Raw genomic sequence first — 26297 nt, 5'->3', positions numbered from 1 at the left:
TCTCCCTCTCTCTCTCTGCCCCTAACCCACTTGCATTCTGTCTCTGTCTCTCTCAAAAATAAACAAACATTAAAAAAATATATATGTATAAAACAAAGCTATCATAAATTAAAAAAGTATCAGCAGAGCTCAGAAACAAAGAAACAAGAAGATTCCTCATCTATCCTCAATCAACCAAGCCCCTTTCCGTTTCTTTCTGGAAACATACACTCTACCCTCTGCCAATATGGACACCTATCTCTTCCCAGGGGTTAGTAACATCATTCTCCCACGGCACGTACAACTAACACAAAAACAGCCACGTGTTGAGGCAACATACACCCACTTGCTTGTCTCAGCCCAGCTCAGAGGAATGCCCCCTCCGAACGGCTCAGTCCCTCCTCCCTTTCCTCCCGCCTTGGAGACCCTTGGCCCAGCCTCCCGCACACTGAACAGCCGCAGCGGACGGGTCTCGAAGAACTGTTCAAATAGATGGGCTGTAACAGCAGCAACAGAACACACAATGGGGCTGGACGTCACCTCAGGTGGGACTGAGGGTCATTCCTGGGACAGAAGGCGACAGCTGCTAATGGAGCTTCCTCATCCGCTCCCGCCAAACCCTCTTACCCGTCATCACTTGAATTTAAAGTATCTCCTGAGATCAAGACTCCAAGGTACAGTAACAAAAGACAAGGGTGACAGGAGGTGGGCCCTGTCACCCAAGGGACACAGGACTCATGGAGCCAATCGGCTGCCCGGGCCATGGGCCTCAGCCTTACTTCTCTCGACACCATGGCTGGTCCAGGCAGACCGCTCCCCAGATGAGGAAGGATTCTGTCCAGAGAGCAGCCTAGAAGGAAAAGGAGCCCCACGCCTACATTCCCTGCTCCCCTCCTTCCTGCTTTCTGGTTCAGAGTCACTTACCTTTTTCTTCTTCTTCAGAATCACTTTCACGCCATCCACTGAAACCATAATGCTCACCTTCTTCTTCTTGATGTTTTTGGCTTTAAACTCGTACTGCAAGAGAGGAGACAAAGAAGCACGATCCGGTTAGGTCAGGGTATCTGACTCCGGCTAGCCTGTGACCCAGAAAAGAGGGCCACGGATGGGCACAGGGAGACCCGGAGCTTCTTGGGGGCGTAAAAGCAGGTGGGGGAGGGGGGTCTCGGTGTCGGGGCCCAGCCATCAGCAACAACCGAGGGATGGAGGTAATCCATCCTGACAAGATGAAGACAGAGCCCGCTTTCAAAATCTCATCAGAAACCAGAACCTTCCCTCAAAACCTCATTCTGATGTTTCATGACGTTCACTGCCAGGTTTTTCCTGCATCCACCCAAACTCTGGAAACTTGATTCCATCTCCGGTGAAGATGAAGAAGAATTGGCACCTGTCTTCAAATCGGGATTTTTTACATACTAAAAATGTGGAATTCTAAGTTGTTCTAAGTTCAAGTCCCAAATTCCTTTATCTGTAGGTCAGTTTCCAAGTCTACCTATAGCCTTATCAGCCTGAAATTGTCTAGAGCAGTCCCCTATGGCTGCTTCAACCACAGCCCCACACCACTGAGGGACGCTGGCCTCACCCTCAACCCCAGACATTTTTCTGTTACATTTGCCCATTCTTCGCCATTTCTTCTGCTTCTGCAGGCATTTGTAATGGCTGGTACAATTCTGTTTTCCTCACTGAACTTCATTCTGAGCACTTATCCGATTTATTAATACCATTTTCATTTGCTCCCTATCTTGGTAGCACCAACTGGCAAATTCACCTGCCAAGCTAATGAAACATCTGGGCTACACGTTAATAATAATACAAGACCCAAGGCCAAGACCTGTATTCCAACCCACAGCCCCTCTCCTCTGGGACTTCTTATACTCAATACCCTCCCCTATCATGCCACCAGCCAAGCTCGGTGAGGCATTCGGCTACCCGCCTGTACATCTAGAGCCTAATTAATTCTAATTAGTGTGGGGATAGAAATTAACCTAACCCATCCTAACATGATGAAAACATAACCTACTTTGAAAATCTCATCGGAAATCCAGAACCTGGGCCGTCTGGGTGGCTCGATCTGTTAAGCATCCAACTCAGGTCATTATCTCACAGTTCGTGAGTTTGAGCCCCGCATCGAGCTCTGCATTGACAATGAGGAGCATGCTTGGTGTTCTCTCTCTGTCTCTCTCTCTCAAAATGAATCAAAAAAACTTAAAAAAAAGAAAACAGAAAAAGAAATCCAGAACCTTCCACTCCATTAGCGATGCCTTTAAATACTCTGATTTTAGGGGTGCCTGGATGGCTCAGTCAAACATCTGACTTAGGCTCAGGTCATGATTTCATGGTCCGTGGGTTCGAGCCCTGCGTCGGACTCTGTGCCGACAGCTCGTAATCTGTCTCCCTCTCTCTCTCAAACATAAATAAACATTAAAAAAAATTTTTTTTACATACTCTGATTTTAAGGACTCCACTTAGAGCTTCCAACCCTGTGTGCATCCCATCCCTTCCACTGACATCTGAGCTGACCTCACTCTGTTGCAGTTAGTGCTGATGCCCTCTGGCTGTCTGCTTCTTATAGACAGGGACACGACCTAACCGAAGCACGATATTTTTCTTTACGTTGTCAGCAAAGGTTCTGGCTTATGGCTGATTTGAGTTTCCAGGTGACAGTGACATACATCACCCCCCACTCCGGAGGTCACTCTTCCTACCCCGTTGACAGCTGTCCTTTTTACCAAGGGGGCTTGAAAGAAAAAGCAAACCAGATCAGCGGACGCACAGGAGACAGCAAACATCAGGCTCAGACTCTGCTTCCGAGCAAGCATGTCCAATGGCAGGGAGAAGCGTGTTAAACCAGCGTGTGGCTCAGGACAGGACCTCAGCCGCACGACCCGCCCGCTCCGGGGCAGCGGCTGCAAGCTGGCGAAGGCTGGAGCGCGTCTGGCGTGCGCCTCGGGGCCTGGCTGTGACGCGCAGCGGGTCCCCCGACTGCGTTCTGCTCAGGGGCCGTGCTCAGCAGGGGGCAGGAACCACCCGGGTGGGAGAGCCAGCATGGGTGTGGGCAGGTCAGCCGGCTTTGGCCCTGTGCCTCCCGGGTGAAGTGAAGCGGCTTCATTTCCCACCACACCTGCATTTACCTCCACTCCCCTGGGCTTCCAGTAAACACAGCCTTCTGCTGTGCCTCCCATGGGACCAGGTCGTTAGGTCAGGGCTGTTCCTGCCAGTCAAAGGTGTGCAGAGGGGTGTGTTTCAAAGAACTCAGGCGGGGGGTAAGAGCCAAAGAGTCCCAGAAAACACCAGATGTGGACGAACCCTGCCCCATATCGGTCAATCCCTGCCGGCTTCACCGTCTTTGGTTTCTTCCAAGAGATTACTCACAAGCTCCACATACTTTCTAATTCTGCTTTTCGGCCATAATATCAAACCAGGAAATATTAAGTGTCCACGTCTGCAAGGCACCACGTCACTCTCCCAGCCCTAGTTTTATTAAAAAATTTTTGTTTACTGTTTATTTTTGAGAGAGAGAGAGAGAGAGAGAGAGAAACAGAGAGCAAGCAGGGGAGGGGCAGAGAGAGAGAGAGGGAGACACAGAATCTGAAGCAGGCTCCGGGCTCCGAGCTGTCAGCACAGAGCCAGACGTGGGGCCCGAACCCACGAACCACAAGATCATGACCCGAGTCAAAGTTGGACACCCAACCGACTGGGCCACCCAGGCACTGAAATGTTTATTTAAATTTGTTTTCAATGTTTGTTTATTTTTGAGAGAGCATGAGCAGGGGAGGGGCAGAGAGAGAGGGAGACACAGAATCGAAAGCAGGCTCCAGGCTCCAAGCTGTCAGCACCAAAGCCCGACGTGGGGCTCGAACTCACAAGCCATGAGATCATGACCTGAGCCGAAGTCGGTTGCTTAACCGACTGAGCCACCCAGGTGCCCCTCCCAGTCCTCGTTTTAGAGAGCACGCTGCCTGCTGAACCACCTTAGCGGTCCTCTATTTCCAGAAGAATCTGGTAGCTGATCATGTCTCTCTTGTTGGGTCGGCCTCCCTATGGACTCCACGGTCTCTGGGAGGTTTTTAAAAATCAAGAATCCCCCCCGCCCATTGCACACCCAAGGCTGGCCAGAGGCACCTGGCCGGCACCTTGCCTGTGCATCTGAAACATTATTTCTATAGTTCGTGATTTTGAGGAGTCAGGCCTTTTAACACCCTGATCTTCAGAGTTGAAGATGCAAGTAAAGGTTCTCTTCAGAACAGGACAACAGCCTCGAATCCTATCGCTGCGCAGGACCTCCCAGGCGGCTCTTACAGGGTCTGCGGGCTCAGGGGCTACATGGAAAAGCATGACCAAATGGCTGCAGCGGAATCTCAGTGACACAGGGGCGCCTGGGCGGTTCCATCAGCGAAGCGTCCGACTTTGGCTCAGGTCATGATCTCGCGGTCCGTGGGTTCGAGCTCCACATCCGGTTCTGTGCTGACAGCTTGGAGCCTGGACCCTGCTTCAGATTCGGTGTCTCCCTCTCTCTCTGCCCCTCTCTTGCTTGCGCTCTGTCTCTCTCTCTCAAAAATAAACAAACATTAAATTAAAAAAAAAAAAAGGAATTTCAGTGACAGTGGCAATGCAGGTGTCCCTCCGTACAACAGCTGGTGGAATGCTCTGGGGCGCTTCCAAACAAAGGGGGGCAAGACAGGCATGAAATAGCCCTGGTTACAGCTGCCAGTGCTGCCCGAGGCCCGTCTATCAGGGCTCTCGGGTCGGACACATTCCCCATCGACTCCACCTGCCCGGTGGTCCGAGGTTCCGAATCCTTTCCAACCGAAGAGGAAGGACTCAGACTGCAGTCCCGTCAGAAAGACAGGCTCAGGAGGAAGCATCTGTGTTCCGCAGGATAGGAATCCAGTCCACTCAGGCTTCGCCAGGGGCTGAGGAACAAACAGGACTGTCAGGGCCACCGTCTGTGACTCCGGCCAGCCTCCCTCAAAGCCCATGCCAGCTCTGGCTCTCCCCACATGTGGCCAGGCTGACCTGATAGATTTGCTTTGCCAGCCAGGGCTCCCCCAGCAAGGGCAGATTAAGCTCTCTAGGACCTGACCTTTCAGGAAACGAAACAATACAAGTCCTGGAACACTAACCGCTGACTAAAAAAGGCCATGGGGATGTGCCAGGGGTTCATAAACAGAGACTTGGGACCCCGTGTGGGAACAGTGGCCCCAGAGCTCAGTGTGCTGTGCCAACCGGCGAGGCCCATGAAGGGGAAGCTGGGAAGAGGGAGGGGTTCAGGTCCGGCAGGAACCAGGAGGAAGCCCTCAGCAAGTGAAGGAGTCACAGTGGCTGGAAGGCTGAGGGCGGCTGACAGAACAGAGCATGTCCTGAGTCCCCGATGCTTCCCTGTCCCCCCCAGCTCCTAGAACTGCTTCCTGACCCCGTGTGTCTCAGTCCCCGCCACTGGGGGTCCACAAAGGGGAAGGAGGAGGTCTGTGGCAACTGAGCGTGCTCAGTGAAGGGACGAGCCCTGCCCTGGGCTTGAGGACGTATTGCAGAAACAGAAGTAACAGAAGGACTTTCTCAGGAGTCAGGGGAAGGGTTGGGGCCACACCCCTCCCCCAGCAACACACACAATAGTCTACGCCCACGACAACGTCTAGCTCCCTGAAGAGCCCCAGGATTTTCCACAGGGTCCTTGGTTCCTTGTCTACCCACAGTTTGCCTAGCGATGTGCTCTCTCACCAGCGACATCAGAAGCTGGCCCCACATGTCACCAGAAAATCCCATTTTGTCCCTCTCTCTATCCTCACTGACCCCACCATGCCTACAGTCGCAAGTCAAGGTGCCCAGGGGCAACTCCACCAGGAAGAGAGATTCCTTTTGCAAAAGCGGATGGTGATGCTCTTGTCAGGCAAGTCCTTGGCTTACACTGGGCTGTGGTCACTGCCTTTCTAGAACGAGTCTGCTCTGCTTCCTGCGAACGATCGCGGGGAATTGAAGAGTGAGCTCTGGTAGCGCCATCGGATCGGGCATCGTAAGCATATTCCGCCGGTCTTGGTTTCATGAGTGAGAACCCATCTCTACAAGACTGTAAGCACCTCAACCAAAGGGGGGGTTTGTAGGAAGCCCCTTTGCGCTTACCCACCAATTACTACTGAGGTGGTAAGATTTGGAGGACAGAATTGGAGGACACCCATACCCATAGGCAGCATGACGGACGACAGCCAAGAGGTGGAAGTTAACCCAAGTGTCCATCGACGGACGAACAGATAAAACACGCTACGACATGAAGCTTGAAGACGTTACGCTCAATGACGTAAGCTGGCATAAAGGAAAAAGTATTGTACGGTCCCGCTTGTACACGAGGTACCTAAGGGCGGTCAAATATTTGTCGGGGGGTGGGGGGCCGGGGAGGGGGAGGAGGAGGAGGAGGAGGAGGAGGAGGAAGAGGAGGAGGAGTTTAACGGGGACAGAGTTCGCATTCTGGAAGCTGAAGAAAATCCGGAGGTGCCAGTGATGGTTACACAACAATGTGAGTGTTGTCTGTGAACGTCCTCGAGCTGTTTTAAGAACAGTGGAAATGGAAGAGGTTCTATTTTACCACAATAAAAAGATAAAGATCTGTAAACACTGTACAAAAATACATTTCTCCTCATGGCAAGTCCACTTTACTTCTGCTTGCACGTTATTTCTGGCCCTCTCCCACAGGCAGGTTAAACATGCCCTAATCTCCCACAGTTCCGTGCAGTTGTGTTTGCTACTGCCTGTGCCTGGGATGCCCTCCCCCCACCATCTGCTTGGGGAGCTCCTGCTTATCCTTGAATTATCTTCTCCACAGCGAAGGCTCGTAGGCCCACGTCCCGTGTGCTCCCACCGAGCAGGGCCATCGGTGTGGTCATTACAGCCTCTATAATCACCGGCCACCGACTGGCTGTGCGCTTCCCCGCTAGGCCATGCCCTCCCCGGGAGCAAGAAATAGGATATATTTGTGTCCCGGGAAACAGCATCGGGACACAAGAGGGTGATCGATGAGTGTCAAATACATTAACGAACTCAGTGGACAGTATTTATTCACAGACCCTGGGAAAACAGGACACTGGCCGCAAGGGTAAAATAAATATTCCAGAAGTTAATTAATCAACAACGGAAGTGATTAAAACCACAGATTCCATTCTAGGGGCAGAAGGACTTTAAGATCTGACTTCTGTAATTCTTCCGTACCCCACAGCACATGAGGCATTTTAATTTTTTGTTTGATCCATACTTGGTTTAATAAAATAATTTAGCTTCCATTACTGATCAGGGCTGTTCCCAGTCATCTGATGGCACAGAGGTCACACATGGGGGAAGGATCCCGCAGATGAATCTGTCTTCTGGGCTACCCTGCTGCTTCCCTAAGTAAGAGCTCCTGTGCCTGTGGGGCCAGAATCCAGGGGACGGGATGCCCAAGAGCCATGACCGCCCCCAACACTGCTGTGTAACTCGGTGATTTGTAGTGCTCGTTCATATGAAATCACAGAAACGTGAGCAAGACAAAGACCAAAGTCTGTACCGAATCCAAATTCTGGAATATCTGTGCGGTTTCTGGCAAACACTAGGTGGAGACATTTAGTTCCTAATTATCAACCTCAAGCCCAGCGTAACAGGCCTATCACTGAAAGTTGGGGTGTAAATAAAATCTCTATAACTTGCAAAATACCAAAAAGAAACCAGAGGAGCTACTATTTAAGAAACGAATATTCACTGCCTTTTTATCATAAATGTAGAATTTAAGTATTTACCCACCTCTGTAGATCAGGCGATCAAAAACTCAAGTTTTAAATCCCATCTGGCACACCTGGTTTTTTTGTCTTTTTGTTTTGTTTTTGTTTTTTAAAGGCAAAATTCCAGACCCAGCCCTCAGAGATGTTCAGACTGGTTGGGCCAGAAGTTGGCATTACTTGGATCTAGGCGGTAATATAAATTGCATTGCTCAGAAACACCACTCTGGGTCCCCAAACCGTATTACAATTACCTCCTTCATATTTTCATTTGCATCTAGAATTGCCTTAGATGAAATCAATGTGTCTTGATCATCTGTGTACTGTTTTTTTAAAGTGTGGATACTACCTTTTTTTTTTTAAATGTTTGTTTATTTTTGAGAGAGATCAAGTGTGAGCAGGGGAGGGTCAGAGAGGGGGGTGGGCAGAGGATTCAAAGCAGGCTCCATGCTGCCAGCAGAGAGCCTGATGTGGGACTTGAACTCACAAACCATGAGATCATGACCTGAGCCAAAGTCGGACGCTTAACCGACTGAGCCACTCTGGTACCCTTAAAGTGTGGATACTGTCATTCGCAATTAAAATACAGGTTCCTATAACAGCACCACGGCTGCTTACGGTCACCCGTTTTCTAAATCAAAGGCACCTAAAATTACCACCATTATGTTGGGAGAGAATACTGATGCGTGGTAGATATGAGATGTTCGTACACTGTGTTTTACGCATTTTGTAGCTCTGAAATATGTCATTAACAAAATTCTAGGCGAATACTTGTGTTCGAAATGGTCGGGACCACAACTGTTGACCAAACCATCTCATGAAAAAGCTACCGCCCAAAGATGGAGGAAAAAAAAAAAGGAAAGAAAAAAGAAAAAGTTGTTTAGGTTCACGAGCAGAAAACCCGAGTCCGGAAGCCACATCTCTGACTCCTGCCCTGTGCTCCTGATGTTGCCAACATCTGTTCTTTTCGCTGGCCTGGCATCCTGGCTCTAGGAAATGGAGTTATTCGTTTATTCCCCCATTTATTCAATATTCCCTGTAACAAGTTCTTTGATGTACAGGTAACCCATCTTATAACAGACAGAAAAAGAAATTAACTTCGCAGGGGTGCCTGCTTAAGCGTCTGACTCTTGGTTTCAGCTCAGGTCATGATCTCCCAGTTCCATGAGTTCAAGCCCCACGTTGGGCTCTGTGCTGATGGTGCAGAGCCTGCTTGGGATTCTCACTCTGCCTCTCTCTCTCTCAAAATAAACTTAAAAAAAAAAGAAAAAGAAAAGAAAGGAAATTGACTTCACAGAGTCTGGAATATTCTCAGGCTGCTCAATGGAAAGCCTGCAATGCCCCACTCCCCCAATTCCTTCCCACACCGTTCTCATTTCTTCTGTTGCTTCCTCTACCCTGTTCCACACCCAGGGACACAGTGACCTGGGAAGGTCACAGAATGCCAATGAGGTCACAAAAACATGGCAGAGGGGCCCTCTAAACGTAGGGAGGGCTTTGGGGCAGGAAATATCCAAGTTCTTGCTGTTTGCAACACTGAGGAAGGGGAGGGAGGCTCATCCAAACACAGATGTTCTGGGGGAGGGAGCCATTTTCAGTGTCAAGAGACTGTCAAGATAGCAGCGGGCAAATCAAATGGGCCCTTGGATGGCACACAGAGGCGGCCTCGAGTGTGGGCAATTGCGGGCCGTGTACACAGGGGAGCCTCTGAATGGCGGCTGGTCCCCGCAGAGAGGAGACAGACAGGCCCTGGAATACAGCCATCACTTTTTCCTACTGGGGGCACGCTGACAGGTCACGGGGAGCTGAACAACAACCCAAATGATTAAGGGGCCCGAAGGGGTGATTTATGGAGCAAGATAAATACCACGACTAATAATCTATGGCATTCGGGTTGCTTTTCCCTCTGCTAGCTCTCCCAGCACGTTGCAAATATATATCAGAACCTTTGTAAGTAAACACGGAGGCAGAGGTGGGTGAAGAGGCACAAATAAATATAGAGCAAGCCCTACTATGGCCGATGATGACCAGTTCTGTCTCGCTCGCGAATATCTAACCCGGAGGCTCCTCTAAATGTCTGTGTCCCGTGTAAGCAGGAAGACAGGAACGTTAACACAGCCTTTCAGAGGAAGAAAAAAAAATGCTCCAACAGTATAATCCGTACCTACCTACACACACACACACACACACACACACACACACACACACACACAGAAGGAATAAAAGCCTGCTGGTATTTAGTAGAGCCATGAATCGAGGATTTAGGGTTTTCTTCCTCAGACCACAACTGGTTATGAGACAATAATGAATCCTTCTAGGTTTCTAAGATACCTTTAAAAGAAGGCAATTGATGATGTGTCGTGACCTCCGTGGGGCCCCGCCTTCCATCATGCACATCCCACACCCACCTTGTAAAATTAAATGAAACCGTTGACATCGAGGGTTATCAGGTCTCCTGCAGAAGCCACACGTGCACTCTGAGCTGTGGGCAAAACCACGTAACTGGGGCACCACCTGCCTGGACTTTGGGCAAAATACTTACATGCTCTGGGAAGCACCCTTCCCTTCTGGGAAATGAGAGTATTGGGTTAGATGATGTCTACGAACCTGCCCAGTCCTCAGTGCGAACGCTATGCAGTCAAGCCTTCAGAGCCCGTGTAGCAGGCGTTCATGGATGGGCCCAGGCCCAGCCCAGAAGCAAGGAAAGAGAATGGAAAGGAGAAAGCACGCGACAGACAGGGAGGGTTCTCAACTGGAGAGCAAATTATTAGAATTTGGCACAGAAAGTCGGGGGGGGGGTGTTACATTCTTTAGGGTTTTGAACAGTGAAAAGCAGAGGGGCAGAGGCTGGACATGACCTTAGCACCAGCACTGAGGATTCCAAAAGGACACAGAGTAGAAATGAGAACCCCGAGGAAGGCCAGGAGCATGTATCTAGCCCTGGGTTGTGAGAATGAAGAAAATACGCAGATGAAATCCCTGCACACACTGAGAAGCAAGATGAATACGTGGTCAATCCCCTGCCTGGAAAAAAGAGCAATGCTTTCAACGATGACAGCACAGGTGAGCACAAAAGATGTCTTAGGTGTTCAAGGAGGTACCTTGTACTGGAGAACCAGGGCACAGGAACCAGCAGGGAATTTGCAGGTTGTGGAGCCATTCATGTGGCGCTCCCCTTCTTGGCTCTACAAAGCCTTTATTCCGGAACTCTCCTTCCTAAGCTTAGACCTATCAGCACAATGTGGCAGCAAGGAGATGTGAGAGACCCGTGTTTGCGCTCGTCCACCAGGGTCGTAAGTTTCCAGGTATAAGGGGGGAAAGAATGGAAAAGCCACAGGAAGCAGAACACATGATTGCAATGAATGTTCACAATATAATGAAAGGTATGAACGAAAGGGTCATTCTTGGGAAAACTGAAGACACTACTTGAGAAGGAGGAGTTGGGGAGGGTTCTTGGAGTAATCGCCTTGTCTCTGTCGAGTGATCATCCAGCTAAGAGGCTATCTGGCCGTTGTGTTTAAAAAGCAGGTCCTCACAATGAGTCTGAAATCTACTCTCAGAAGCTTCCACTTATATGCTTCTCTAAAGCAGTGCTTCTCAGACCTGAACGTCCATATGATTCACGCGGGGATCTTCCTAAGTTACAGCCTGGGGAGGTGGGGGTGGGACGTGGCCGCGTTTCTAACCAGATTCCAGGTGATGTTGACACTACTGGTCCCGGGACCACACTTGGAGGAGCAAGAGTCCTGGTATTAGAACCGGAGTACGTGAATCCGAAAGGTATTTGGAAACATTAACTGTCTGAACCAATGATCTCCAAGGTTATGTGTATGTGTTTAATGCCAATAGTCTAGGATTCCTACCAATGGTAATGTCAGTTATTCCGGGCTGAATGGAAGTTGAGACAGGACATTTCTCATAAACAGCCACCTTTGATGGCCAAAAATCAAACTCCAATATGATAAAAATGATAAAAACAGTATCCAGAGCACAAGTTCCCAGAAGGGGACCCTCTGAAGAGTTATTGACTGGTTTCCAAGCATAATAATTTCCCACTGTCAGCTGGTGGCAATAATTCCTCGGGGTCCAAGGGACTGCAAAGGGCAAGAAAGGTTCTCAACCTTGCCTGTGCAATGGGACCACTCAGGACTCTGAAAAAATACTGGTATCTGGATCCCACCCCCAGAAATTCTGACTTCATTGGCCTGGTGTGTAGCCTGAACATTGGGACTTTTTAAAAGCTCCCCAGGTGATTCTAAGGTACTAGAGTAAGATGTAGCAGACCCAGAGCAACCAAGAGGAAAGGAGGGCTATGCTGGCCATCCCATCACCAGAGTGGACTCAGATGCATCACACCATCCCCATTTCGTTGCTCCTTCCAGCCCATTACCAACAGGTTACTATTCCAAGGCTGTGCCAGATTTTACTTCCTCCAAATTCCTATGACAAGATGACGGTGAGTCGCAAGATGGCAAGATGGTTTATGGTTTATGCTATCCTTTGTTTTCTACAGGACTCCATGATAACCACAGCAAAGTGACCCCAAGACTCACTCCCACCACCAGCCTTAACTCCAGAGGTTGGCAAAATTTTCCTATAAAGGGAGAGACAGAGCACGAGCAGGGGAGGGGCAGAGAGAGAAGGAGACACAGAAGCCAAAACAGGCTCCAGGCTCTGAGCTGTCAGCACAGAGCCCTGGACAGAGGACTCGAACTCACGAACTGTGAGATCATGACCTGAGCCAAAGTCAGCCGCTTAACCGACTGAGCCACCCAGGTGCCCCTGGGCCACAGGTTTAAATAAATATAAAACTAGAAAACTTTCAGGGGAAAATCATAGAGAAAATCTTCACAACTTGGGGTTATACAGAATTCTCAGGGATGACACCAAAAACATGATCCAGCAAAGAAAAAAGTTTGAGAAACTGGACTTCATCAAAATTTAAAACTTTTGTTCTATGGAAGCCAGTCTGAAGTGAATAAAAAGAAAGCTATGGACTGGGAGAAAATATTTGGGAATTACACATCTCACAAGAGACACATCTAGAATATATAAAGAACACTCAAAACGCATTATTAAAAGGTGTGCCTGAGTGGCTCAGTCAGTTAAGCAACCGACTCTTGGTTTCGGCTCAGGTCATGATCTCATGGTTTCGTGGGTTCAAGCCCCCGCATTGGGCTCTGTACTCCCAGGACAGAGCCTGCTTGCAATTCTCTCTCTGTCCCCCCCGACTCTGTCTCTGTCTCTCTCAAAATAAATGAATAAATTTAAAAAATTGTTTTTAAACACCTCATTTTAAAAAATTCCAAGTCAAAATTGGGCAAAAGACAAACGGAACTTCATCAGAGGACATAAGGAAGGAAAAGAAGCAGATGAAAAGAAGTCAAGGTTTAGAGGTTGGTTCAGTGTTGCTGACCCATAACTGCGGTGACTCCCGCCTCAGAAACTAGGATACAAATTATTTGTGCCCACTAGAACTTCTGAGGTCTGCATCTGGAGTCTCAGGGGGTAGTAAGACATGTCCATACCTCATTACGGCTCCCTAAGACAATAGCGCATTCTCCCAAGGCAGGAATAATGGCTTCCCCATGATACGATGTTCAACCTCATTAGCCATTAGGGAAAAGCATATGAAAACCACGAGGAGATCCCACTACATGCTAATTATACTAGATCAAGTGAAAAAAAAAAAAATACTACCATCAAGCACTAGCAAGGATGGGACACAGCTGGGCCTCTTGTCTGCTCTTGATGGAAATGTGAACTAACACCCCCGTTCCGGAAAATGGTTCTGCAGTTTCTCGTAAAGTTAAACATACACTTACCCTCCGGCCGGAAATACCTCAACTAGGTATTTACCCTAGAGAAATCAAAACTTATGTTCCCACAAAAACTTGTGTGTAAAATGTTAGCAGCTCTATTTATAATCACCAAAATTAGAAACAACCCAAATATCCTTCCAAGAGGTAAATAAATGGCGGTACATCTGTAGAATGGAATACCACTCAAAAAACCGTAAGGAAGATATATGGTTCAAGTGTGACGGGTATTGTTATATATAAAAAAAAAAAAACCAAAACCACACGCAAACTGGTGCAGCCACTCAGGAAAACAGTGTGGAGGTTCCTCCAAAAGTTAGAAATAGAGCTACCCTCTGACCCAGCAACTCACTACTAGGTATTTACCCAAAGGATACAAAACTACTAATTCAAAGGGATACGTACACCTCGATGTTTATAGCAGCATTATATACAACAGCCAAATTATGGAAACAGCCCCAGTGTCCATCCACAGACGAATGGATAAAGAAGATGCGGTACATATACACAGTGGAACATTACTCAGCCATGAAAAAGAACGCAGTCTTGCCATTTGCAACAACATGGATAGACCTAGAGAGTATTATGCTAAGTGAAGTAAGTCAGAGAAAAACACCACATGACTTCATATGTGGAATTTAAGAAACAAATGAGCAAAGGTGGGGGCGGAGAAGGAGGGAGGCAAACCAAGAAACAGACTCTTAACTATGGAGAACAAATTGATGGTGGCCAGGGTGGGGGGAGAGGTGGGGGGATGGGTGAAACAGGTGATAGGGGTAAAGGAGGGCACTTGTGATGAGCACAGGGCGATGTAAGGAAGTGTTGAATCACTGCATCGTCCACATGAAACCAGTATTCATTGTTTACTGACTGGGATTTAATTTTTTTTTAATATTTTTGAGAGAGACAGAGACAGAGGTTGGTGGGGAAGGGGCAGAGAGAGAGGGAAACACAGAACCCGAAGCAGGCTCTGAGCTGTCAAAACAGAGCCTGACGCGGGGCTCAAACTCACTGAGATCATGACTTGAGCCAAAGTCAGACGCTTAACCGACTGAGCCACCCAGGCATCCCTACTGACTGGTAGTTAAATTTAAAAAAATAAAAAAAAAAATAAAATAAAAAGAAAAGTTAAGTTTTTATGTATTTACTTTGAGAGACAGAGAGAGTGAGTGGGGGAGGGGCAGAGAGAGAGGCAGAGAGAGAATCCCACGCAGGCTCCACACTGTCAGCTTGAAGCCTGATGCGGGGCTCACTCACCAACCGTGAGATTGTGACCTGAGCCAAAACCAAGAGTCGGGCACTTAACCAACGGAGTCCCTTAAATTCATAAAACTACACCATAAAATCGATTTTACGCTTTTAATTTTTAAAAGAAATGAAATTTTAGGGGTGCCTGGGTGGCACAGCCAGTTAAGCATCCGACTCTGGATTTTGGCTCAGGTCGTGATCTACAGTTCATGAGTTCAAGCCCGCGTTGGGCTCTGTGCTGACAGCACGGAGCCTGCTTGGGATTCTCTGTCTCCCTCTCTCCGGCCTGGAGGTCCAGGAGGGCCTCACGCCGGCCTGGGGAGATGCGGGAAGACTGTCCCGCCACAGGAGTCCCGGCTGCCTGCACCCATCCCATCCAGGCACCGGCTGGATCACGGGGCTGGGGCGGCGGATACCCTGAAGGTCACGCACTGCTATGCGCCTGAGCCTGGTCAACTCTGTCTGATAACTGGACCCCTTCGGGAGGCCGCTACTTCTGCCTGGGCAAGGGGGATAGGGCGGGGGGGATAACCATTCCCTTCGTGAACCATAGTCAAGACTGGACGTGTCTCGGCAGGCCCTGGCACTCAGGCCCCAGTTCCAACGGGCAGAAACCGTTTTTCAGCCTCATTTCCCGGGCATGAGTCTGCCACAGGGCGACACAAACCTTGCTGGTTCCTGGACATCTCCTGGTCACCGAACCCACACCAAGCAAAGGCTGGCACACGTGGGATCAGACAAAAGGGTAAGCTAACCAACGAAGGCACGAGAGACAGCCAGAGGAGGGAAGGCTCACAGGGGAGCACTGGGGAAGTCATGTGGCCATCAGCAGGTGGAGAGGAGGGGGGAAACCCAGCCTGTGGGGCTTTCCTGGCACCCTCCCTCCCTAAGGCCTCTGTTCCCCATGCCACCTCCCTGAGTCTGTCTCTCCTCCTCAGGCCATCCTCTGTCTGTGCCTCTCCCTGCACAGAGCCCTCCGGGGACACAGGAGATCTACGAGGGCGGCAGCGTCCCCAGCTTCAGACAGCCATGTGTCTTCCTGCTCTCCACGCCGGCCGCAAGCGGGTTCTTAGAGGGAACCAAGGAGGTCCTCGGTGTGGGAGGAAAGTAGCGAGTGGCCTGCTTGTCCTTGTCACTGATCTGAATGCTAAGCTCGTGCCCCTGGAACCGGCGGGCACGCAAGGCTGAACCACTCTCCAATTCAGAGGCCGCCTCCCCTCCCCGACTCCGCCGCAGCATCATTACTGCTGAGAGATGATTCGTCCTAACTCGCGTGCTGGCGTCTTTCATAACAGCTCGGAGTCAAAGAGTACTTTCCTACGTGTTAGACCATTTAACCTTGACCAGCGCTCACCAGCTTGGCCTCCTATCTCTTCTCGGTTTCTCCCCTTATTTCAGGAATAACAGGATGATTCTCTGTTTCTCCCCTTATTTCAGGGGAGAGGGGGGCCACAGAATCTGCACCCTGCCACTGTCCTAATCCTCCCGAAACGCTATGTGTAAATAGGTTCTAACCAAAACCTTTCCATAACGACCCACTGCCTAAATAAATGCAAAACCCGATATTCAACCCTTTCCACCGACTGCCCCAAAGCGGCCGGTTTCCCTTCTCTCACCAAACCACCCCGACACATGTGTTGTCTCAGTTCGATTCTTCACAGCCTTGTGTTTGGTCACAGGGCCTCAAAGATCCCTCTCTCGGCCCAAGAAACCACACAGGCAGAGACGTGCAGCCCTCTCCACCTGCAGCCTACTGTGGTCGTGTTTAATATGCGGGGTTCCATGTAATATTGTTCGACAAACGAGGTCTTGACTTCTTAAAAGAAAAATCTGAAAGTCGCGGACCTATGTTAAGTCCTATGTTGCAACACTTCCAATGCACTGTGGTCTGTTCACTGTCTATTCTGAAGACGCTCGGATTTTCTCGTGTCCGCACCATTATTTACACAATTACCACCTTACAAGTCCTTCGGTCCCTTTATCTATCCAAAGTGTTCTCTTAGGTTCTCCTTCCAAGAGCACTTCATAAAAGCCTGCCCCGACTACCGTAACCTGAAGGAACATCTTCCACACTGCTGTGGCAATTAGCACACAGGGGGCTGGTTTTATAACAATGCTATATATAAAATGCATCTAACACTCTAATTTGAACAGGTTCTTTCTCGTCTTCTCAACCAGACTAAGTTCTTTGAAGGCAGGTGCTATATAGGTTCAGCCTTATATCCGTGTAGTATCTATTATAGAATATTCCAGCAAATACACGGACCGGATCTGACAAATGTAGAAAGATCACTGTGGCTACAGCACTGAGAATATGAGGGCAGGGGAGGAAGTAAGGAGAGCTCCAAAGAGGCCACCTGTCCCAGCAAGGTGAGAAAGTGTACAAGTAAGTAACTACCCCACCAGGCTTGTAAATACTACCCACACCTACAGGCAGACAGATCCTGGGTGGGAGGAATGCTCCAGGGGGCAGGCTCTTGGCTGGCTGCCATTTATAATTCTGGAGGAAGGCAGTCTTCCAGATACAGCCAAGTTCTCCTTCCGTTTATTTTTCCTTTTTAAATATTTGGTTACTCTAATGGCTATCAAGAGGAGAGTCACAGCATGATCAAATCTCAGAACCGTAGGTTTATGACCCTTGGACTCTGAGCCCAACGATCACTTGGAAAAGTTACTTCAGTTTAAGAAGCACAGGCTCGGCCCGCTTGACCTACTTCTCTCTGCCTACGAGCTTAACAACTTTTAGGACATCAGGCTACTGGCTGGACCGCAGGTAAATTGCACTCCTTCCGACTCTTTCAAAAGAAAATTGAAAAAGAAAAAAGAACAGTAGCCACAGATCCCCTTAGAAAATTACCTCTAATGGCCACCTTCCTTCATAGCAATCACTACATTCTGAGTCCAAATCAAAGGCTCTTCTAGGACTAAGTTCCAAAATAATATGTCATCTTCACAATTTATTGGCTTCGAATAATTGTGCCAAAAAAGAGAACTATTTTTCTCCAGGCTAAAATGAGCCGAGCTCCTTTGATTTTCCCCCTATCCCTTTTCCGATCAGGATGATACTCAGTTGTAACCAATTACATTCGGATCACTGCTCAAAAATGAACACTGATTTTTTTTTTTTTTAAAGCTTGAATGTGTTTATCCATCCCCGTTCCCAAAATATCAGCCATTGTCTCTTTCTTAAAATGTTTCAAATTACTTCTCAAAAAGGTGTAAAAAATGTCCCTCATTTCATCGCTCTGTATCTTTCCATCCCCCCTCCGGCCACTACAAAGATAAAAGGAAATCCAATTTTAAAACAAGGACATTATATTTGATACTGAATAATTAAGAGAACCAAGGAACTGTAAAGGGGTATTTTACCCTCAGAAACTGGCCGCAAAGTAACTGGCTAGTCCCAGACTCAATGGGTTTAAATGACAGAGCAGGAGTCCTCCCTGGTGACAGACTGTGGTCCCTTCCAAGGTCAAAAAAGACAGCCAATGGTCAGCCCTGTCGTGTAGCTACATTTGGACCCAGGATGGATTCCGGAGGTGCCCTGGTCTACCTAGGTCTGTCTGGCATACTCGGTTTCAGTCTGGAAACTGAAATCTATCAGTTGGCAAATTTTTGTGTTGCTTCCTCGCCAATCTCCTATTTTTTCTGTTTCAGACCTCATCAGATGTTGACCTTCCTAGAGTAGCAAATCAGAAAATTAATCTTTTCTCTATTTCTATTCTAATGTTTGGCTGTCTTTTTGTTGTTTGTTTGTTTGTTTTGGAAACTTTCCAACTTTCTACTTTTCCTTTGTCAGTTTTAATTCTGGAGCATTCTCTGATTAGGATGCAGTGTCTTAATTCTAGGGGTGAGTGTGGTTATTTTTCAGGTTTCCTTCTCGTCTCCACCACCTCTGTTTTCTTCAGCTTCCTCCTTCCCTTTATTTTGGTCTCCAGTATACTGGACAGTTTCTTCCAACATCTCATGATTTGGAGCTGCCCACCCCTATTTAAGGAGGAGGAAGTCAAAAGCTGGCAGGAAGTGCTCTGTGTCGGGGTGGGGCTAATTGCCAGGAAGGCCTCACAGACCAGCGAGCTTCGAGCTTCGCTGCACACTGACCAGGACGCAAAGTGACCTTCTAGCTGCTGAAACCAAATGTCAAGGCCTAAAGATCTCTTCTCTGGGACCTTTCAGTTTCTCCAGAGAAAAATCTTACCATCGATATTCCAGAAACAGGAGGGGGAGCTCTAGAGCCCCACCAGTTAAATATGAAGACTTCTACTTACAAACTTAAAAAAAAAAATTTTTTTTAATGTGTATTTATTTTTGAGAGAGACACAGACAGAGTATGAACAGGGGAGGGACAGAGAGAGAGGGAGACAGAGAATCCCAAGCAGGTTCCAGGCTCTGAGCTGTCAAGCACAGAGCCCGGCACGGGGCTTGAACTCACAAACCGTGCGATTGTGACCTGAGCCGAAGTTGGATGCTTAACCGACTGAGCCATCCACGTGCCCCTCCACTTACAAACTTTTAAAACTTGGGGTACTTTACCAGGCTTTTGCAACAAAAGGTACCTCTACATCTTGAGCCTGTCCAGAGTTTTCCCATATCAGCGAACTTACCTGTCACCTGAAGCTGCCTCTGTTCAATCAATGCCATCAACACACCCACGAATTCCATCTTTTTTTTTTTAAGTTTATTTATTTATTTTTGAGAGACAGAGAGAGCCACGGAGGGGCAGAGAGAGAGGGTGAGAGAGAGAATCCCAAGCAGGCTCCGCACTGTCAGCGGAGAGCCTGACGTAGGACTGGAACTCACGAACTGTGAGATCATGACCTGAGCTGAAGTCAGATGCTTAACCGACTGAGTCACCCAGGTGCCCTATGAATTCCATCTTTTAAAAAGTCATTGAAATCTTTTTATTAAGAAGACCAAGAACAGGAGAAGAAATGGTCATTTCAGTAAGGCTTCAGAGAGAAGGGAGATAAATACATACAATCAATCTACCAGATTTCACTGGCTATTCCTTAAGCCCGAGAAAATTCTATAGGATTCTCTGCACCAATTTTAGTGATGCTAAAACTCTAACAGAAGCAGCCTCTCCTCTCTTCAAATATTAGTCTGGAAGGACTGTTACCTTAACGGGGCAGATACAGCTTTTTTAAAAAATTCTTTTCTGTTTATTTTTGAGAGACAGAGAGCGTGCACGCGCGCACACACACACACACACACACACACACACACATGCGGGGGAGGGGCAGAGAGAGAGGGAGACACAGAATCCAAAGCAGGCTCCAGGCTCCAAGCTGTCAGCACAGAGCCCAATGCGGGGCTCGAACCCACGAACCGTGAGATCATGACCTGAGCCGAAGTCGGACGCTTAACCGACTGAGCCACCCAGCCGCCCCCAGATATAGCCTTTGGACCCGTCTGCTAGGCCTACCACACACAGTTCTTTCTTTGTGCCAAAAATCCCAGTAATTACTCACTCCATGTCATTATGACCTGCCTGTATTTTTCTGATCACCGCCACAAAAGTCAGACGAGAACCAGATGGACCCCCTCCACCATATTACACCACAGAAGAGAGACGCTCTCATGCACAGGACCTGGTATTATAATGTATCAACAGCACTCTCTCCAGAAACTATAAGAAGGATTTGAGTCCCCCATGTGCCTTTCTAACAAGCCACTTCGCCACCAACAACTACAGAAAGGCGCGTGTCACATCGTGGCCTAACATTCCACGGCTTACTACTTAAATACGTGTCCTCTAGGAAGAAAAGGACAAAGATCAGAATTCAAAGCCTCCTGGTCAAATGCTTTAACTGTTAATAGGTTCTTCTGTCAGGATTAGTTGGAAACCCAGCATTCAAGAGTGGCAATGCAGAATTATTCCAGAACATGAAGACAGCCATTTAGTCAAGGACTTTAACAAAAGGAACCATATGTTTAAGACTCAGTAGTGAGGAAATGCCAAGAATCAGAAGGCAAACAAAGTCCTCACTGACAACAACGAGATTCAAAAGCAGGAGCGCCTGGGTGGCTAAGTCGGTTGGGCATCCAACTCTTGATTCGGGCTCAGGTCATGACTCCAGGGTCGTGGGACTGAGTGCCGCATTGGACTTTGCCATGAGCATGGAGCCTGCTTGAGATTCCCTCTCTCCCTCCACCCCTTTCCTCCATGAACTTCCTCTCTCTCATAAAATAAATTTTAGAAGTAATTTTCCTATAATCAGTGTTAGAGTGCTGGTAAAGATCAGTTACTACCAAGTGTCGATACCATCAGAAAGATTAAAAAGGAATTTACAAGGGAGTACTTTTCTTACCAGGCAATGCATGGTTATGGACTGCCAAGCCCACAGAACACCCGAAACCTTCCTGGGTACCACCAAAACTCATGTGGTATTTCTGTGCCCATCCCACATGTTTGGTGACATTCTATTACTGGTATTCTTTCACCGGTATTCCTCTTTTGCTGTTAACTCTTCCCTTGTTTACTATTTTGCTTCCCAAATAAAAATGGAGATCCTTGAGGCCAGGCACTTACAGCCAAGGGATCAAGAACCTGGGTTTCAGAGTCTATACTGAGACTGCTTCTCCATCTACAGTAAGAAACTCCAAGTTTTAGCTACCACAGCAATGACTTTATTTCCCAGCCTTCCTTGCAGTGAGCCAATGGGACATAAACACGAGTGCCCTATGGCAGCTACAGGAATCCTGCCTGAAGTAACCGTTGGCATTTGTCTTCTTTGCCCCCGCCCTGGACTCAAAGTCACGTTGGACCACAAGGTCAAGGTCATACTAGGTAGAGCAACACTCAACAGGAGCCAAGGTCTCTAACACCATGACATATACCAACCTACCTTGGGACATTATTTATATAAGGAAGAAAAACTTCTACCTTACATGGACTTAAGTTATTTTAGGTTTTTCTGTTCTTCAGAGCTGAACCTAACACTAATAAATATGGAGTCACAGAGATCTGGGGCCAACTCCCGGCTCGGTCACCTGCTAGCTGCATGATCTCAGGCAAATCACCTGCCCCAGTTTCTTCACCTGTAATATGGGATCAGTATTACTCAGCTCAGAGTTATCAGGAGGTACATGGCAAAGAATCATGCAAATCTACACAAATTTGTAACTGAAGATTTTCACCAAGTAAATGAGCTTACAACAGGGAGATGTGACCTCGTCATAAAAGACAAGGAAGGCTTCTCTGAGGAGTAACATTTAAAATGTAAAACATAAATAGAAGCTAAGTGGGGCAAGAAGGGAGGAAAAGTTTCAGGCAAAGGTCACTGTCATAGCCAAAGGCCCTGGACTAGGGGGAATATGGAGGCCGCGAGCAACAGAAGAAAAGCGTGACCCCAGGAAAGACGAGGCAGGCAGCAACGAAGGGTGAAGAGGTAGATAAGGGGCCACCTTGCAAGCCTTATGGGCCAGGTCAAGAAGTATGACCTTTAGGGGCACCTGGGCGGCTCAGCTGGTGACTGTCCAACTCTTGATTTCAGCCCAGGTCATGACCACAGGGTCGCGGGATCGAGCCCCGCGTCGGGCTCCTAGTTGACGTGGAGCTTGCTTAAGAGTCTCGCTCTCTCTCCCTCTGCCCCTCTCCCCTGCATACGCTCTAAAATAATAAAAATTAAAATTAAAAGTATGGCCTTTAGTCGAGAAAAAGGAAGCGGTAGACATGTTCAGGTTGGGAGGATGAGGCGGGCCATGGCTAAAGACTGATCTCAAATGTTCACTCTGGCAATAGTATAAAGAACAGATCAAGGGTGGGGGACAAGGCAGGCATAGATGATCTAGACCTTTCAGGTGCTAGATCGACAGTCCACTAGAACTAGGAGGGCAGTGGAGCGGGAGAGAAGTCGTTGGACTCAAGACCTAGTTTAGGAGTAAAAGGCACAGGGCCTAGAGCTGGACCGGATATCGGCCAGGAGAACGAGTAAGGAACCAAGAGCGAGGTTTCAAATTTTTGTGCAACTGTATACATGGGGCTGCAGTCACTGGATCGGGATGACTAGAAGAGAAACAGATTTACGAGGAAGAGCTGGATTTTGGACGTGACGACTTTGCGGGGTCTTCGAGAAACCCAAGAGGAGAGGTCCAGTAGGCTAGGGGGAAAATAATCAAACTTTGTAGTCAGAGAAGAGGTCTACGCCAGAAATAGAAATTCTGGATTGTCTGCGTAGAGCTGTAAATGTACAAGAGACTACCTCAAGGGAGACTAAAGAGAGACAGAACTCCACTACTCACAGGCTATACTAGGAAGGTCCACGTCTCTGCGAACCCATAGGAAAATGCCGTTTTGTAGACCGAAATGGTTGACTGCCAGCAATTTCTGTACGGTTCAATCCCCAAGAAAGAACCACAAGAGGGGGTTAGGTCAGGTAGGGGGGGTGAGGCCAAGAAAAAATGGAAAAGAGGTGATGATGGTCAATGGTGACATATGTTCCTGAGAAATCAAGAGGGATGACTGAAAACATCCAACAGGTTTGGAGAGAATGATCACCAGTTGCTTTAACAAGACTTAGTCTGGCAGAAAGATTGGGGTGGAAGTCAGTTTCAGAGGAGAGAGCGACGAAAAACTGGGGTATGGGCAGTAAGTGAGCACTCTTCCAAAGATCAAACAAGATAATATATCTAAAGACATTAGAAGGGTTCCTGGCTCATTTAAAGGGCTTGATAAATGGGTTTAAATAATTAAGTGTTTTGGTTTTTTTTTAAATGCTACTAGTAAGATTACTGGTAGCTTTAAACCTCCCACAGCACTTTAAACAAAGCTTTGTACTTAGCTGGTACTCAATAAATATTTTGGTTGTGATAACTGTTAAGTAGGAACACAGGGATGCTAAATCATTCCACATGATTTGCAATTAAAAGTGGCTATAAATTCTTGGCGAACCAGATGCCCTTTTTTCCCTTTGTAAAAATATAAGCTAATCTAAATACGATTCTGTAGTCTTTATTCCCTCATGCTATGAATTAAGGAAATCTTAGAATGTCACTATATTACCACCGTGATGTAGCTCCTCCCCCCTCCCGACCCCCTCCCCCCCAAATTTAGCTTAAAAGAGAAAATGGTTACCATTTGCAACACTATTCACTGTGGTGAGATTTAACGAGGGTACCACTGAGCGCCTCCAGCGGCTGAAAACAAAGCTGACCTTAGAACCAGGAGCTGCTCCTGGCTGTGGTCAACGCAAGAATGAGATCTTCTGGAATAGTCCAGAAAAGACACTGGCCACAGGTTAAGTGTTCCTTTGGTTTATATTCATAGCAGTTAATGCTTCTCCTACCCACAGGTGCAATTTTGCAGCTCGAAGGACCCAATATCCAGCCCCGACATAGGGTGAAGAGGACCTCAGAAACCCAAAGCAGGGGTGGGTCCCTGCGGGGGTCTTCATTTACTTCCCTTTAGGGCAAATGCAGGGTGATTTCTGCTTTTTGCATTACCTGGAATGGTCTTCGCCCACCTACCGCTTTCTCTAGCAGGCAAGCCCCCTCTTTCACACACCCTCTCTCTGCCAAACACACGTACACTCATTCTACAAGGCCCAAACATTCCGGATCCCACTAAGTAAGCGTCACCCCTTCGTCTGAATTCCTAGCACCCTTTGTGCATAGTTCAATGTGAGCATCTCATACACTAATTCCAATTATGTGTTTAGCTAGCGTTCCCCAGTTCTAGCTCCCCACTGGACCACGTGCATGGAGGAACCGAGGTCTGAACACACACGTCTCACCTCACTCTGAACGCCTGACACATAACTGATAACAAATGGTTGTTGGAGAGATGGTATTTTTCTGACAAATTTAGTAACCTGCTTTAATGCATCAAATTAGGAGGGAGATGACTAGCGCAGTGGATTTGTTTCCTACAGCTGCCGTAACAGATTACCACATGCGGAGCGGTCCAAAATAACACAGATTTAATCTTATATAATTCCGGAGACCAGGAGTCTAAAATGACTTCTGGAAAATCTGTTTCCTCCACTTGTTCAGCTTCTAGAGGCTGCCTGCATTCCTTGGCTTGAGACCTCTGCCTTCAGCAAAGCATCTTCGAACATCTGCCCCTCCTCCTGGCTCTCGAATATCTGCCCCTCCTCCTGGCTCTCATAAGGACCTCTGTGATCAAACGGGGCCCACCTGGAGAGTCTTGGATGAGGTCCCCTCTGGCGATCCCTAACTTAATCCCACCTGCAAAACTCTTTTCGCCCTATAAGGTGACATCAGGATGTGGCATCTTTGAGGGGCTGTTACTCAGCCGAGCACAGCCAGCTACATGGACAGCTGCAAAAAGCAAGGGCCAGCAGCCTACAAGCAAGGGATTAAACAGAAAAAGATGGAAAGTGAAGGAACGCTAAAACAAGAAAAATAATGGGGCAACCTGTGTCACAGAAAGTGGGAATAAATTAGCACGCATTCCCTCAAGGACCGCTGAGGGGGGCCGTTTCGTTGTCTTGGTCCAATATTACAAATAGAATTCAAAAGAATGACTCTGAGTCATGAAAGAAAAGTTAATGTCATTCTGTAAAGCTCATTTTAAAAGAAGCATGAGAGATCATGAAATATTTCAACTAAACGACCATTAATTTTGAAAGGTAAGACTCAGAGCTGGAAGCTTGAGACACTTGGAAATTTTATTTCCACGGAAAATCTTATTCTCTGATGCCAAAAGGGATTTACTCTGCTATGGATTTCATGTTTGGGTCCCTCCAAAATTCAGATGTTGAAATCCTGCCTCCTCATGTGATGGGAGGCTTTGGGGAGATGATTAGGTCAGAAGGGTGGTCTCAAGAATAGGACTGGTGTCCTTATTTAAAAAAAAAAAAGACCCAGGGTCACCTGGCTGGCTCAGTCAGTTAAGCATTGACTCTTGGTTTCCACTCAGGTCATGATCTCACAGTTCGTGAGTTTGAGCCCCGCTTTGTGCTCTGTGCTGACAGCATGGAGCCTGCTCGGGATTCTCTCTCTCCCTCTCTCTCTGCCCTTCTGCCAGTCATGCTCCTTCTCAAAATAAATAAACTTAAAAAAAAAAAAAAAAAAAGACCTAGAGAGCTCTCCTGCCCTCTCTGTCAGGAAAGGATACAGTGAGAAAACAGCTGTTTGCAACCCAGGGAAGGCCTTTCACTAAACCTGACCATGCGGTGCCTTGACCTTAGACTTCCAGCATCCACAACCATGAGCAACAGCTTCTGGTGTTCAAAAAGCCACCTAATCTATGGTATTCTGTTACAGCAGCTCAAATAGATTCAGACGATGATTACCAAGAGGTATGGATTTCTGTCAAGTATATCCAAATAAATGTTAACCCTCCAAGCAGTCGCCTTGGGAACATGATAAATTTCTATAAATAATTACTGCCTGAAACTCTGAGGAAATCTCTCCTTAAGACATGTAGAACCCAGGGGCGCCTGGATGTCTCAGTCAGTGAAGTGTCCGACTCTTGGTTTTGGCTCAGGTCATGATCTCACAGTTCATGGGTTCGAGCCCTGGCATCAGGCTCTGTGGCTGGCAGCTCGGA

The 26297-nt window shown here is 47.8% G+C and overlaps 1 protein-coding gene across 6 annotated transcripts in view; it reads right to left on the bottom strand.

Moving 5' to 3' along the window:
• The window catches only part of LOC112864763 (carboxyl-terminal PDZ ligand of neuronal nitric oxide synthase protein), a 285246-nt gene that overhangs the window by 82719 nt on the left and 176230 nt on the right, over positions 1-26297 (bottom strand). For all 6 annotated transcript variants that reach the window (XM_086693420.1, XM_086693421.1, XM_086693422.1 and 3 more), the window contains one exon: positions 904-996. In XM_086693420.1, coding sequence (XP_086549546.1) covers positions 904-996 — 93 coding nt within the window. The remainder of the gene's footprint in view (positions 1-903; positions 997-26297) is intronic.

This window comes from Puma concolor, chromosome E4 (genome assembly GCF_028749965.1).
Source record: "Puma concolor isolate L17-30 chromosome E4, mPumCon1.1.hap2, whole genome shotgun sequence".
In the NCBI taxonomy this organism is placed as follows: domain Eukaryota; kingdom Metazoa; phylum Chordata; class Mammalia; order Carnivora; family Felidae; genus Puma; species Puma concolor.
Note: the sequence above shows the minus strand (reverse complement) of the source record. Positions and strands in the feature narration are given on the sequence as shown.